Genomic DNA, 14947 nt, shown 5'->3' with positions numbered 1-14947 from the left:
CTTTTAAAGACTTACTGTTTTTGGGCTAAAACATTCTTATATACATAAAGACAGCCTTTAAAAAAGACTTTAAAAAAGACTACTTATTCAAAGATGTGGCTTGGTTTTTATACTTCTCAGGCTCAAATAACGGCAAGTAGCCGTGAAAATGGTCAAATCCACATGTTTATCACACATGTTTGTATGTATTCATACTTTGTTTTTTGTTTTTAAATTTCTTAAAATGGAGATCTAGTTTCTGAAAAATTACCACTTTCATTTACACGCTGTACTAAGACTTAAAATATTAGGGCTATTTTTTCCTAACACAGAATACAAATACAAACATTTTGTTAACAAAACACTTTTTATTTTGTCTGTAACAGTTCATATGACAAAAATGTGTTCAATAACCGGTATATACTTCTCATGTTTAGTGCAAAGAGAACTTGATCCAGGTTTATGTTAGGGTTATACTGGGTTATACTGCACTGAAATAAGGTTTCGATTTAAACAAAAACATTTGCAAACTCTCGGCTGGTGTAAAGTTACAGATCCCTGTTGTTGCTGCTGAGCAGTTTGGGATAGGACGTGCCGATGGATTGCCCGTGCCGACAGACGACCAGCTCCAGCACGTACTCGTCCACTTTCACCACCACAGATGTCATCTTCTCAGTCGACATGAGGAAGATGATGGTGAAGAGAGCGACCTCAAACTCTGGACTGACACCAATGAAGGAGCCACCGACGGGCTTCACCAAGCCTTTCCAACTGAACTGCAGGTTCAGGACGTGGTCGTCCTCATCAGGCTTTAAAAACAGTAAATGCAATTCAGCGACATGTGCGGCTATTTACTTTTCAATCAGTGCTTTTACAGTAACGAGCTGCTGTATCAGTTTCTTACTGTGTCTTTGTTATCTCTTGCTTTGTAGCCTTTATAGTCCACATGGTCGTGCTTTTCCTGAAGGTAGAACTGCACCCAGTTGTGAAGACCCATGATCTCCTTTCCATATTTGGCTTCTCCCACAAACACATGTTCAAATCCACAGGAATCCTCACTGTAATGAAAATAAAACCAACCAGCACACCCAGAGATACTTAAGTTCAGTCTCTCAGTGCTGTATGACCTCATTCATATCAAGACGCCTTATCTACAATGTTAACATTGGAAGGATAACAGCACAGATGGCAGCAGAGCCGGTGACTCACTTTTAACCCTCAAGTAACCAAGCCTCATTAACGACTAATTTATGAATGACTCCATTATATTTTATACAGGAAAACCTTTCTAATGGCTGTGTGTGATTATCATACCTATGCTGTTTTATTGTAATTAAAAAGATAAGTTAAAAAGCACAAACTGTAGGAAGAGACAAACTGTCACATCTTATAAAACAAATTTTCTTTGTTTCAGTGTAACTAGAAAAATAATACATTTTAAATATTAAACTAAACAAAGATTATAACCTCTGCACATTTGTACTCAACACTTCTCCTCCTAGTCACCTGTCATTGATCCAGGTGTTCAGAACTTTCAAAATTAAAAATTCAAGTAAAAAAATTAAAGAGTGAGTTATGTATTACAGTGTGTTAACATCATTTTAACACCCAAATGTAGATAATCTAGTGACTCTGATCAAGAAATTAGAATTAAGTTATCACACTCTGTTGTTCATCCTGTGGAACTGTGAAAATGAGATGAAAAAAAATAAAGATGACAATAATAACAAAGGCTATAATGTTACTGTATAATGTTAAATATCAGTCTTTTCATTGTGCTTGCTATATTGGGGCTAATTTCTGGAAGCATTTTTTATTTATGATTAAAAGTGTCACAAAAACAGATGTAAGTATTTGGCTGGAGTTACAAGGTTAACCTCAGGAAGATTTAAATACATGTAGTTTATTGTCAGCCTTTTCAGACAAAAGCAGCTGTTAATTAACACAGAAAAAAACAAAAAATAAACCCAAAACACATTCAGGGAACACTGTGTTTTATTTTTAGATTCTTCACTGATTCTTGAGTTGTGTTCTGCTCCAGACCTGGATCTCATTTAAGTTTGCCTTTAACCAATCATTCAAACCGGTCCCTTCCTTCTCTTTTAAACATTGCAGCAGCGCCCCCTGTTGTTACAGTTACTCACCCTCCGCTCCTGTCCCTGTGGTACAGGCGGAACCAGATGTCATACAGCTGTCTCTTGAACTGCCCAAGGTCTGATGGTGACTTCCCCTTCTTGACCAGATACTGGTGAGCACACTAAGAATAAAAACACAGTAACATACTTTGAAATTTCAGACATCCGAGTAAAAGATGTGACCTATCAATAGTATCGGAATAAACCATCGTTACATTAGAAAATTAATTCTTAGCCTTGAAAAAAAAAAAAAAAAGAGCAAAAAAAAACAAAAAACAGATCAATGCCTGGAATGAAAATTTGAGCCGGCATAGATCAAAAGATCAAAAGTGCCTGGAAAATAAAAAATACCCCCCCCCTCCCCCCAACGCAAACTTAAACACAACACTGAAGTTAAAGTAATGAGTCACAGGAAAATCTAATCTTATTATAATAAACTAATCTCTATTTGAACTCCTACACAATCTGGAGATGATAAACTAAACTTGACACACAGGTTCATCTTTGGCCCCAGAAGGTTCTTATCTATATCAGATATTCTAATGTCATTGTGTTGCCTGGCAACCACCGACCGACAGACTAAAATGACTCATCATTTATGTACCTATATAACATCTTATGAAATCATAGTATGGCATCATTTTTGTTTCATTACACAGTATCTGTTTTTTTATATACTCAGTGTTACATTACATCATTTGGGACATTAATTTATGAAGTCAAATTTCCTGTATTTAGAGACTACATTTAAAGTTTACTCTTGGATACATAACTTTATAAATGGTATCAAAAAGTGGCATTTCAATCCATGTGAATTAGTTAAGCCTACAAAAAAAACAAAAAACAGTTCATGCATTCTTGTCAGCTGTATATTATTGACATGCACATAAGGCATGTAAACTACAATGAAAATTATAAATCTTTTTTTTAATAAATGTGTGTCAAGCGAACAAAATTTTGCAGTTATAGTTAACAATTGTACAGTTTTCATTATACACTTAAAGTGTACTAACAGTGTCTGGCTGATGAGTGCAGAAGTTCATTTATTTTTTAGATAATTGTTCGTTGATGTGGTCCCTTGACTGTAAATTCATTATTCTGTATATAAGCATAAAACGACTTCCATATTGGTCTGCTGTTTATTTGTTTTTAACATCTACCACACCTCTTTTTTACTTTTCTCTAACCAATCAGTAAACAACAGCTTAAATTATTTCTGAGCTCATGCCCTCCTATGAATCCGCTGTACCTTCATGACATCTGTCTCCACGATGGCATCGATAAAGAGCTTGTTCTCTTTGAGCTCTTCTGAGGTGACCGTCTCTGACACACCTGTAGACATCTCATAGTTGTCCAGCAAGCTGATGAAATCTGAATAAAAAGGTGTAACCTCATTAAACTGTTTAATCGCTGTTGTTCCAAATAAACATAATAAAGAAAACCTTTATAGGCCTGACTCATACTCACATTCATATGTCTTAATACTCTTCAGTTTGTCTTCATTCACATATGTGAAGAGTGGAGCTTTGGCCTGGTCTCTGGCAACATTACTGCCCTGAGCCACATAACCCGCCTTCCCCTAAATATAAAAACACAAACATTCAGCAACATGTTAAAACTGAACAAACAAATATGAGGATTCATAAATAATTGACATGTAAGCAGCTCATAAAAGCATCACCCAGTTTCAATGCTAAATACACTTAAGCAGCTGCTTGATGACGCCAACTTCACTAAACACACACACACAGCAACCTATAACTGAAAACACACACAATGGACAAAAACAAACAAATGGCCGACTGTACCCTCATACACACAATAATAACATGGACTGAACCACCACTCCACACCATTAGCACTTTATATAACCACTGTAGAAATTAGCCACACTGATCTAAACTGCACGACTGTAAATGCTGTATAGACAAGCATTCTGTACAATACAATAATTATAGTTCTACAACTGTTTACAACTGTATATAACTTGTATAGTTCACATTTCATATTTCTGTATAGTTTTCATATTTATATCCTGTTCATAGCTTGTACACTCACTACAGCCTGTACATACTTATAGTTATAGCATATTCATAACATACCTTCATACCTTGTACATTGTAACATACCCATAATAGACACATATTTTTCACCCTCATTCCTCTAATAGACCCATTTTTATATAATATATCTATATTATTGCTAAAGCACTTTCTGGATGGATGCAAGCTGCATTTTGTTGCCTTGTACTTGTGACATGTGCAATGACAATAAAGTTGAATTCTATTCTATTTTATTCAACCACTTGAAACACTGAAGGAAAAGAATTAAGATAAAATTTACCAGTGGGCTGTGAGGCAACAGTGCTAAACACCATGACTCATCCTTCATTTCTTGCTTTAGCTTTTTCTGGCACTACCCAGTACATATGGGCCTAAAGTGAAGGCACAAACTAGAACAACATCTCCCCACACCTGGCACTGTGTGACGGGGAAAATGTGCAACAAATCAGAAATGAGCCGGGCTTAACTTTTAACAGCACTCAGTGTGATGGTGCACTCAAACCAACCATTGCAAAGTTAATCTTACTAGTTATCTCCAAAAGTTTATTTCTGTTCATGTGGATGTAGCGTTTTCAGCGGGAGAAAGTGCTGAGACTGAAGAAGTCACTTGGATGAGTGACGAAACGTTTCTCCCACTGACAACCCAACTTTTGGAGATTCACTTACCTGGATGATTGAGCATGCATCAAGACGTCTTACTAGTTATTATGTTATGACTAAGTGTTATGTGTTGTGACTCCAGTAATCTGCACTGACAGCTAACTGATGGAATAGGAATCCTGTGTGGGCATGATGGTTTGACTGGACTTAACAATGACAGCATGTTCATCATTGTGTGAATTCTATCTGCTGTCTTTAGTGTTTTGTAGCATAATTTCATTGGGGATTATTAAAGTATTCTGATTGTGATTCTAATTATGATTTAGCTTTAAAATGTCTAAAATTAAATTAGCTTTGTCACAGAACTCCAAACATTCTGATTTATTTACTGCAAAGCGTTTCAATCTGTTCAGTTTCATTATAAAACAGATTAAAAAACAAAACTTTTTTGTCAAATAACATTCAGAAGTACTTGTCACTGAGCAACAACGCTCACAGAACGTCACCACTGTAAATGTTTGAATATACATTAAAACACCTACACTCCAGAACCCCCATCAGGCTTCCAGTCCACACAAAGGTTTGCATTTATTGCATGCATCAGTGACTGCCTGCTTTGCATTGCAGAAAAGCTGCGATGCCCTTTTAGCACTGACCTGGAGGGAAATCCTGTAATCGGTCCCAGGTCTCAGGCGGTTTTTATCCAGGTGCCAGAGCTGGTTGAGTACCTTGGTGAGGTCCTGATCGGCCTTTTGACTGTTAAATAAAAATTAATAAATTTAAAAAAAAAAAACACACAGGCAGACAAACATGGTGAATTATTAAGCAGGCCTAAAAACTGCCGTGTATGTGTGAATGGAAACATGGACATGGAAAAGGAAGAGACGCAGAGGGTTGACGTGACAGAGAGGACGCTCGGTACAGGTTGCGAGGCAGATGACCTGTTTTGCCGACCCCTTAAAGAAGAAGACAACGAAGAAGACAAAGAAAAGAAGAAGAAAGAAATGACTAACCGGGGTGTAATGTTCACATGTTTTTGCTATTTCTTCTGTCCTCAAGTAGAGTTTTACAGACAAACACACTAAAATAACTTCTCTCAGTATATACTTGCTCCCACTATTCAGATTAAAAGAGAAGTGACTTCTCACGCTGTCTATGCACTGAGAGGAACTGGAGTGAATGGGCAGTCTGTTTACTTTGTTGTTTTTCATAGCTACCATGCAGTTTGGGATAGTCCTCCTTTTTGTTTCAAACTACTGGTGATGAAATCTGCCGTGACAATTTTGTTTTCCCCACTCATGTGACTAATTCTTTCTGCGGAAAGCAGTTAACAGGAAGTTAACTGCTCTTCTTAGAATGAATTAGTAAGGTATACAAAACGAAAACGGCGTTTCCAAAACAAACATACATTACTCCTGTGCCTCAGTCGAAAGCAGCTTGTACATCTGTTTCAGGATGTGTGTCGTTTTTTCTTTTTTTTTTTAAATTCTCAGTTACTTAGGTTTAAAACATAAGGTGCCTGTGATACAGTTAAGGACCTATTTATCTAAATCATAAAAACAGTTTCCCACATAGTAACAGCAGTGCTTAGCTGTGTAAATGACTCACATATCTATACAGCCATGCACAATGACTCTCCATTAAAACCCAGGTTGTCCGACACAGGTGATCTAAATAATGTTTTAATTAAGTGAAGACTGTTGACTTCAACACAAGCAGCAGCTGAAGGCTTTGTGTTGTCTCCTATCACATGTTATGCTGTAAGTCTTCTCCTTTGTTAGATAGCACAATGGCGCCAGATGAAAGCTAAAAAGCCAGCGGGGAAAACTTCAGCTTCAGCTCTAAATAATGATCCCACCTCCATCATTAAGTTACAGCTGCATGGATCAGTGAATGTGGGAGGGCTGTAATGTGAAACCTACAGATACCACTAAAACTATAACATCTCTGCCTTAGTTTTCTTCAATTACATCAATAAATGCTAAAACAATTGCACTGAGGCGGACTAACAACCACACCCTATGTCTGACACGTTACAATACGTTGAGCGAGAAGCAGATGACAGGATGGAGCACATACTGAGGCAGAAGGTCCTCTGTGTTTAGCCTGAGTACAGGAGGGAGCGACTACAGTTTTATTACAGCAGAGGAGGCTCTCCATGAAGTTCTCCATGTCCTGTTTGTTGTATAATTCAACCCACTAATCATTCCCAGACCCCGCTGCAGGCTCCTCTTACGCACATGACGTCCACGCAGCAGATGCACAGAGCGCAGTCTGCATTGAGGAACAGCTGTCAGGGAAACAAACCCGGACTTTATCGTGACAAAACTATCGAGGAGAACCATCAAAGGTGTGACGTTACACTGTAACTACATGTTTACATCAAACATGTCTTCGTTAGACGGAAACAAACGCGTTGAAACGGCCGAAAAGTGGCTGAAAACGACAACACGCAAATTTAAATTTCTCTGAAAGTTGAGAAGACGCTAAGTCATCCTTCTGCGCGTGCGTTTTTTTAAATCCCAAACTCACCTTCTCGACATGATTTTGTTGAGAGGAAAAACTCACTGAGACTTTTCTTATGCTCTCTGAAACAAACTACCGGAATCCGCAGACGGTTAACTCAGCCGTCAATCATGACGTCACCAAGGGAGCCAGCCAATTACAAGACAGGAGAGTAAACGCTGCTCTCCACCCCCTCCCCTCGCTCGTCAGACGTGGGATAAATTACAGTAATTTTGTTCTCTATCCCCATAAACTCAACTCAGACTTTTCATTGTCAAAGTAAACTCGTTATGGATGTCAATCCAGCAGTTCCGTGTGAGAAAAGGTGTAATCCTCTGAAACAGGAAAAATAAGTAACATGTGATAAAGGTGGAGGTTTTAGGGTCATAACAATACTTTTTAGCCTCACTTGGAATTCACACGCACTTGCAATCCCTTTTAAAGGTAAATGTTTTCACAATCAAATGCATTCAATTAATTATTATAATCATCAACTACTATTATCAGTAAGTGTGAGCTCAGATATCAAGGTAGAAGTTTGGGGAGTTTTATGATCATTTCGGCTTAATTTGGAGGCAAAGGCATTTGGGCAGCTTGCAGTAACTAAGTCGACCGAGAACCCCTCTGTATACCAAAATATTCTAGAGTCATATGTGAGGCATAACTGCCTGACAACTAAAACCTGGGTGAAATCGTGTCAATGAACAGTGAACAGCACGAGCAGCCGCAAATCTACAAAAGAATGGCAGAAAAAGAAAAGAATGAAATGAAAAGACCCAGCCAAAGTCCAGATCTCATCCTGATTAAAATGGTGCTGTGCACAAATAAATGCTGGCAAACCTCAATGAACTGAAGCAACACTGTAAAGAGAAGTGGGGCAAAATCCTGCCACGATAATGTGAGAAACTGGTAAAGTCCTACAGAAAACACAAGTACTTCAACTTATTGGTATTAAAGGTGGTTCAACAGGCTCCTTCTGTATTTTGTCTTAGTTTGTATTAAATAAATAGCAACACTGTGTAATGTTTTATATGTTGCTGTTCAGCTGAGCTTGTACTGGTAGCAAGGAACAAATGATTTTTTTTTATTATGTCCTGATACATAAAACCTTATTTCTTTTGTTTTCTTTTTTTTTTTACCATGACTCAAAATTACAAAATTATAGAAAATCAGGCAAAGATTAGTCTTAGTTTCTCCTGTGGTCCCTTGGAATAATTAAATTTCCCACCAGTCTTTTAGAGTCTGAAAATCAACGTAAAAAAAACATAACTGAACGATGACGACTTTTATTTTGAAAAAGTCTTAACGACAAATGGTAAAAAAGTGCGTCTGCGCATGCGCAGTCACTCCACATGTTATTTTGGGACTGAACGTGTGTTTAGCTAAAAAGAGTTACCTTTTTCGCGTGCGAGCATTCGCACCACGCTTTTTACTGTCCTTGCCTTTCTCTTGTTGGTGTTCTATTACTGTTTTAGCAGCTGTTACACAAACTGCTCGAGGAAATCTGCTCAGAAAATCGGCAAATTTTAAGGAAAGCTAATTAGCCGGCTAGCTGAGCTCACTGTAGTCCAGCAGCATGGCAGCTGTGTTGGAGCTGGTCGCTGGCAGTTATGAACAGATCACCTTCGGTTATCAAGTAAAAACTGACGAAAAGGTAAGCTGGAGTCTCACAAAGCAACGACCTGTGTGTCACATAAAGGGTGTGAAGTTGTAATAATAACAAGCTCAAGTGTTTGTTGGTTGGATGATGAACATGATTTGTATGCAATGCAGTATTTATTTGATTATGAAGCACATTCATTGCCCAGTATATGAAAGGAGTGTAATGTAAGAAGTTTCGTGACTCACTCCTTTTTCTCTAACAGTCTGCGGATTAATTTATATGCAAATAAATTGTTTTGTTATAAAAAGTTTTCTTTAAAAATAATTGTCATGCAGGAGTGGACAGCCAAAGCAGAATTCACACATCACGCTCACACAGCTTCAGTATCCGCAGTGGCTGCCAGTGAGAGGTTTGTCGTGACGGGGAGCAAAGATGAGACCATCCAAGTGTACAACATGAAGAAAAGGATCGAGCACGGTGCTTTGCTGCATCATGACGGTGAGTTTGTAAATTGTAATTAGTCTGTTTGATTTCTTCAGTTAAACATCAAAAACACCTAATATAGAAGTGACCTGTTGAATAATTCAAAGTGCGCTGACTTGATATTTTGTTTAAACTCAGTTTATTTCAAATTATTTTCTCAGCAATTTGAATTAACCTGAGGTTTAGATTGTTTTTGGGTTTTTTTGGTGGTGGAAACTCAAAGCAGTAACGTAAACGTCTGCCTGGTTTCTGCTTGTGGTGCTGACTGACTTCCTGCACAGGTACCGTCACTTGCCTCGAGTTTTACGGGACGTCTCACTTACTGAGTGGAGGAGAGGACGGACTCCTGTGTGTGTGGAGCACGAAGAAGTGGGAGTGTCTGAAATCCATCAAAGCTCACAAGTAAGCGCACAGAAAGACGGCACAGACACACAGAGAGGGTTGTTTCTTTATGTTTGGTAGCGTCGTCAGTGTTGCTTTGTGCTGTGATGTCTTTCAGAGGTCATGTGACATCGCTGTCCATCCATCCGTCTGGGAAGCTTGCGCTCTCAGTTGGGACCGATAAGACACTGAGGTAAATTTCACAGCTCTCTTTAATGGTAGATGATTCAGATGATCCGTTTGCACTGATAAACAATGTTGGCCGTTGTGTCTTTGTATCCATGCAGAACCTGGAATCTCATTAATGGAAGATCAGCGTTCATCAAAAACATAAAACAGAGTAAGCTCCCATTTAACCTTTTGGGCGGTGAGGAAATTGTTGACGCATTTATGATTCAAACCTGTGTTCTTTGCACACCTGACAGATGCACACATTGTTAGGTGGTCACCAGACGGGGACAGATACGTGATTGTGATGAACGACAAAGTGAACATTTACGAGCTGGAGACAGCCACTGTGACGGGAACGGTCGCAAACCCCAAAAGGATCGCTTCTGTCAATTTTTTAAACGTGAGCTCGCTGACCATGACATATTATCCAAAAGCCAGATTTTGACTACAGTTCTGACACAAAGTAAATGCCACATTTTCAGAGGTAGAATCACACAGACACAACATTAAGTGTTGTTGTCAATTTTCAAGAAGTGGATCCCCTCAAGATGAGGCATTTTCATATGAAGGATAAGCATATCTATAAAAACAACCACCGCTTATCTTTCAGAACTCCATCCTGGCCGTTGCAGGAGACGATGAAACTGTGAGGTTGTGTGATGTGGAGAAAGCAAAATGGGTGTGTGATTTCAAGGCTCACGAAACCAGGTGAATTCATTTATTCATTGTTTTCCCACCAATCATGCGTAGATCATACTGTCAATATTCTGATACGCGTGGTGATGGGGGAAGAAGTCAGCTTATCTTTGTGTCCGTTTGTGATGTCAGAGTGAAGACGGTCGACAGTGTGAACGTGGATGATTACTCTGTGGTGGTGACTGCTTCAAATGATGGTTTCATCAAAATGTGGAAAATTCATCTTAAAGAGGTACGCTGCGTCCTGATATTAGCTTTCTGGAGAACATGCATTCTTTGTTAATGTGGAAATGGACTTGTTGTAGACTACAAGCCACTGAGACCCACACACACATTCATACGTCACCTTTATTCTGGGCTTTTGTGCACTTTTTGCCTGTTATACTGACAAATTTGGGGTTAAGTATTGAGTTAAGTGTTAAGTATGCACAAGGACACTAAGAAGCTGGGTCCTCCGGGTTTCTCTCCTGGAGCATTTTTTTTAGTCGACTAAAAGAGATCATAGATGCTGATTTTTCTTTTTTTAATTTATTAATTTATGTATTTATTTTTGCATTAACTTTGCTGACAATATTAGTAATACAATAAGATAAAATATCTTGATGGGTTCCTTTTAACAAGAACAAACTCAAACTTAAGTTTGTTTAAAATAAATATGGTATATTTATGATTATCCCGGTGAGCTAATACTTCTGCTGACCATCAGGAGCTGGAACCTCCCACACTCCTTGGGGAAGTGAACACATCAGCCAGACTGACATGCCTTGCTGTGAGGAGAACTTCACCGATGCAGCAGGAGATCACTGAGGAAGAAGCACCCCAAGCAACAACATCTGAAGGTGAGGTTGTGGAAACACTTCAGCTGCTTCATGATGATGATCGGTGAGGGGACACTCAGCTCGCCTGAATGTGCGACCCGCTCATCGGATCATTGAGTCATTACCTCACATTCTGATCTGTTCTTCTCTACTTCATATCACTTCCTACGGGCAAGGGAATGTAAACCTGAGCTAACACCCTGCTCTGTGTTTATCCGTAGAACTACTTCCCGAACTTCTAAGGACAAAGAGAGTCCGAATTGCCACAGAAGTCGTCGTCCTGGAAGACGAGAGCAAGCCCAAGAAGAAGAAGAAAAAGAACAGTGGAAAATAGAATAAAATGTTTTATTACCCATACACATGTGGATTTTTGTTCTGACAACCTGCAGTGTTCTACATCAAATGTGAACTTATCGCTGATGAAAGAAAAGCAGAACAAGATGGATGATATAATATTTCATAACATTCAAAAGACTGGCAGTTCTTGTAGAATCAAACTGAAAGTTACACGTCAAACAAAAGGAAAGTGGACTATAATAAGACCCATGTTCGTGAGTTTCCCCAGGCTGCACACAGACAACTACTCTATATAAAAGTAGACATCATAGCACAAACACTGTGGCAAATGCAAAAAAGTGCCTGGAGTCTGAAGCTACCAATGATGTAATGTAACAAAGATTTATTATTTTTCTTCACAGCTCAGAACCTTTCTTAAAACAGCTTAGGCTGGATGTCTGCCAGCATCTTGGTATGTTGTACACATTTTGTTATAGGTGAGATAAAGCACAACTGCTGAGTGTATTTTTTTTAAATAAAAACATTTTCTGTCCTCGTGAGTCATCTCTTTTCCTCCTGTAGGGGAGTCAGGAATTTAGACGTTCTTTTAATTTGAAAGCGCATGCAAAAGCCACCGGAAGTGAAAGACTTAACTCTCCATTCGGGAAGTTTCTAAGTGACAATCAGTGGAAACGACTGTTTCAAACTTTTAGTGTCTTTTAATCGGCTGTGTTTGGCTTCACTTTACAGTTAGGAGTTAAAGTAACCAGTTAAAACGACCTGTGGTCACCGTGTTAATTAAACTCGCTGTAGGTTTATCGCAGTATAAGGTGCTGCTTTATGCTCATGGCTGTCGACTGGATTGGGTTCAGCTATGCTGCTCTGGTGTCGGCAGGAGGGGTCGTAGGTTATGTGAAAGCAGGTAGGCGAAAGCCTTTTAGAATAGACACATTTACATGACATGAACCCTGTTAAAGCGGACTTTAGACACAGATAACCACCTTTGCCCTGCCACTTTATTAAGTACATCAAACGTCATTTTACACAAGAGGCATGCCGCCAATGTATCCACACATATATTTTTGTCCAGCTGACTAAACGCTTCCTGTCTGACCATCTCCAGGCTGATTAATCACATTTTTTTAAAGAGAAAAACTGCCGGATTTTTAGCTCTTTACTATTATTAGTTTGCTCACAAACAAATATTTCTGTGGTGAAGTCAAAGGCATTTCAAACTTTTTCTATGGAGACGTTTTCAAATACCTAAATCTACTTAAGATAGGTCAATTAATTTTTTTTAAACCAACCATTTGCTCCTATGTCCTCAGGAATACAGAATGGCAAAGGTGTGGCTGAGGGTCAACATAAAATCCTGAGAGCTTGAATTTCCTTGAAAAAAAACATCAGCACAGCCTACAGTATCATATCTGAAGGAAATTTAATATTTTTGGTCACAGGCAGCATCCAAACACTCAGAGTGTATATTCCAGTACTTGGAAAACTGATTTTGTGAGAGAACTTAAATTTCACAAGTTTGTCACATATTGGCAAAATAAAATAGGAATGAACTATGACTCCAGGGCTACAAAGTAATCAAGTGTGAAAAATGATGAAAAATCATATTAAATTTGGTAAATCAACACATGTATTTAACCTCTAGTGGAGCTGTTACCTTGTAGAGTTACTAAGGTTACAAGGTGTGAGTTGGGTTTCAGTCGCCTCAAGATTGGGTGTTGTCGTCACCCTGCTGGGTGGGTGGGCGACCTGGGTTTTCAAATTGATAACATAGATGCATCTATTAGGAGTCTGAGGGGTAGAACTGGCAGCCACCAGTATTTTTAGGCTTTGCATGCATTTTTGTTTTTATATCAACCTACTTGTATCTTGGATATGCATTTTTATTTAATAGCATATTTATTATTATAGTGGCTCCATAGCATAGTGGTTTACATATCTGTCCAACAAGTAACAGATCCCAGGTTCAGTGCTGTGAGGAGAGACAAACCCCTTTGAAGTTTGTCAGGAAGGGTGTGGTAGGGAACAAAATTTCCCAAATCAAACATGTGGAATTAGTCACTGTGAACAAGGGAAGAACCGAAATTAGCTTTTTATTATTGTTTGTACCTGCCAAGGGACAACAAATGAAAATATACTAGAGGCTAAATCAGCACAAGGTGTCTTTTTTCACGCAAGCTCAGTGTGTTTGTGGTTAATCCCTGATAAATAAATGTCTTTCAAATGTAAGCTTTGCAGATAAAATCTTGAAACTCATCGTAACACAAGCATTCAGTCTCTAAAGTAGATTTTAAAATAAAACTTTGATGGAAAAACAAAATCACCATTAAAGCCTTCATGAAGAGCGCAGTTGCTGAATTATGGCTAGCTGTGCATTTGTAGTGCAGCTCCGAGTGCACACTTAGCTGCTTTACCTTTACAAGGCATTCTGGTAAATGTAGGTCAGTGTTCAACATTAAGGGACGTGTTTTGATGACAGCTAACAACGTCTCCTCCACAGGCAGTGTCACCTCTCTGGTCGCAGGGCTGCTGTTTGGCGTGCTGGCTGCAGTCGGCGCTTATCTGACATCTAAAAACCCCAGGAATGTGTGGCTTTCAGCCGGTGAGTGAGTTCAGGTGTTAAACAGCTTAAACGAGTTCAGTTTCCCGAACTTAGCAAATCTTTGCTCTTCCTTGAATGCAGGCACTGCAGGAACTCTCTGTGTGGTGATGGGACTGAGATTTCTCGGCTCCTGGAAGTTCATGCCAGCTGGTTTGATGACTTTATTGAGGTAAAAGCACAGTTTCTGTCAAACTGTACCTGCTCACTGATAATATATTTTAATATTCTGCATCATGTAGGCTGTTTTCAGACATTCAGTGATATACATTTGTTATGTTTTCAGTTTGCTGGTATTGATGAAGACCTTCGCCAGAATGGAAAAGACACAATCACACAAATCTTGAGCCAAAATAAGCGTTTTTAGTGAGTCTGTGAATACATAAAAGATCAAACTTACAGCATTCCTCACCATTTATTTTCTTACTGCAGTCATACTTTTGTTAAAAATGTGATCATATAGAAAGGGCTTCCTGGAGCCTGTCCTGCCTCAGATCACACAGTTGTGTTATCAATTATTTTTTCTTTATTGTATGAAAAACATTTTTAAATAAAGTTTTTGGCTGTGCTTAAATGTAATTTTTCGACCCATACAAAAAAAATACCATGATACTAATATTCAC

The 14947-nt window shown here is 38.7% G+C and overlaps 3 protein-coding genes across 3 annotated transcripts; 2 read left to right on the top strand and 1 right to left on the bottom strand.

Moving 5' to 3' along the window:
- Nucleotides 1–339: 339 nt before the first annotated feature.
- LOC308412742 (uridylate-specific endoribonuclease C-like) lies at nt 340–7452 on the bottom strand. The gene is made up of 7 exons (XM_080907292.1): nt 7310–7452; nt 5434–5533; nt 3582–3693; nt 3364–3485; nt 2124–2236; nt 884–1037; nt 340–788 (listed from the first exon to the last, which is right to left on the bottom strand). Exons 1-7 carry the CDS (start codon nt 7318–7320, stop codon nt 528–530), a joined length of 873 nt encoding a protein of 290 aa, XP_080763418.1. The 5' UTR covers nt 7321–7452; the 3' UTR covers nt 340–527.
- Nucleotides 7453–8621: 1169 nt separating this feature from the next.
- Nucleotides 8622–12263, top strand: pak1ip1 (PAK1 interacting protein 1). The gene is made up of 10 exons (XM_080906673.1): nt 8622–8936; nt 9221–9383; nt 9650–9770; nt 9868–9942; nt 10037–10089; nt 10175–10320; nt 10531–10628; nt 10749–10848; nt 11323–11455; nt 11656–12263. The coding sequence occupies exons 1-10, from the start codon at nt 8859–8861 to the stop codon at nt 11766–11768; spliced, it is 1080 nt and encodes a 359-aa protein (XP_080762799.1). The 5' UTR covers nt 8622–8858; the 3' UTR covers nt 11769–12263.
- An 87-nt stretch (nt 12264–12350) lies between these two features.
- LOC308412372 (transmembrane protein 14C-like) lies at nt 12351–14841 on the top strand. The gene is made up of 4 exons (XM_080906674.1): nt 12351–12632; nt 14226–14327; nt 14409–14496; nt 14611–14841. Exons 1-4 carry the CDS (start codon nt 12551–12553, stop codon nt 14669–14671), a joined length of 333 nt encoding a protein of 110 aa, XP_080762800.1. The 5' UTR covers nt 12351–12550; the 3' UTR covers nt 14672–14841.
- Nucleotides 14842–14947: the final 106 nt, after the last annotated feature.

This window comes from Rhamphochromis sp. 'chilingali', assembly GCF_963969265.1.
Source record: "Rhamphochromis sp. 'chilingali' genome assembly, chromosome: 16".
NCBI classification, from domain to species: Eukaryota; Metazoa; Chordata; class Actinopteri; order Cichliformes; family Cichlidae; genus Rhamphochromis; species Rhamphochromis sp. 'chilingali'.
The sequence above is the reverse complement of the archived record's forward strand: the minus strand, read 5'-3'. Positions and strand labels throughout refer to the sequence as shown.

Excerpts from the sequence above, each read along its gene's own strand:
- LOC308412372 (XM_080906674.1), top strand. The coding sequence starts at position 12,551 with ATGCTCATGGCTGTCGACTGGATTGGGTTCAGCTATGCTGCTCTGGTG. Across the intron at positions 12,633-14,225 it reads CGTAGGTTATGTGAAAGCAG|GCAGTGTCACCTCTCTGGTC; the intron begins GTAGGCGAAAGC and ends TCTCCTCCACAG. Across the intron at positions 14,497-14,610 it reads GGTTTGATGACTTTATTGAG|TTTGCTGGTATTGATGAAGA; the intron begins GTAAAAGCACAG and ends TTATGTTTTCAG.
- pak1ip1 (XM_080906673.1), top strand. The coding sequence starts at position 8,859 with ATGGCAGCTGTGTTGGAGCTGGTCGCTGGCAGTTATGAACAGATCACC. Across the intron at positions 10,629-10,748 it reads TTCAAGGCTCACGAAACCAG|AGTGAAGACGGTCGACAGTG; the intron begins GTGAATTCATTT and ends TTGTGATGTCAG. Across the intron at positions 11,456-11,655 it reads CCAAGCAACAACATCTGAAG|AACTACTTCCCGAACTTCTA; the intron begins GTGAGGTTGTGG and ends GTTTATCCGTAG.
- LOC308412742 (XM_080907292.1), bottom strand. Across the intron at positions 3,694-5,433 it reads ATTACAGGATTTCCCTCCAG|GGGAAGGCGGGTTATGTGGC; the intron begins GTCAGTGCTAAA and ends TTTTATATTTAG. Across the intron at positions 3,486-3,581 it reads GAGTATTAAGACATATGAAT|ATTTCATCAGCTTGCTGGAC; the intron begins GTGAGTATGAGT and ends CTTTTTATTCAG.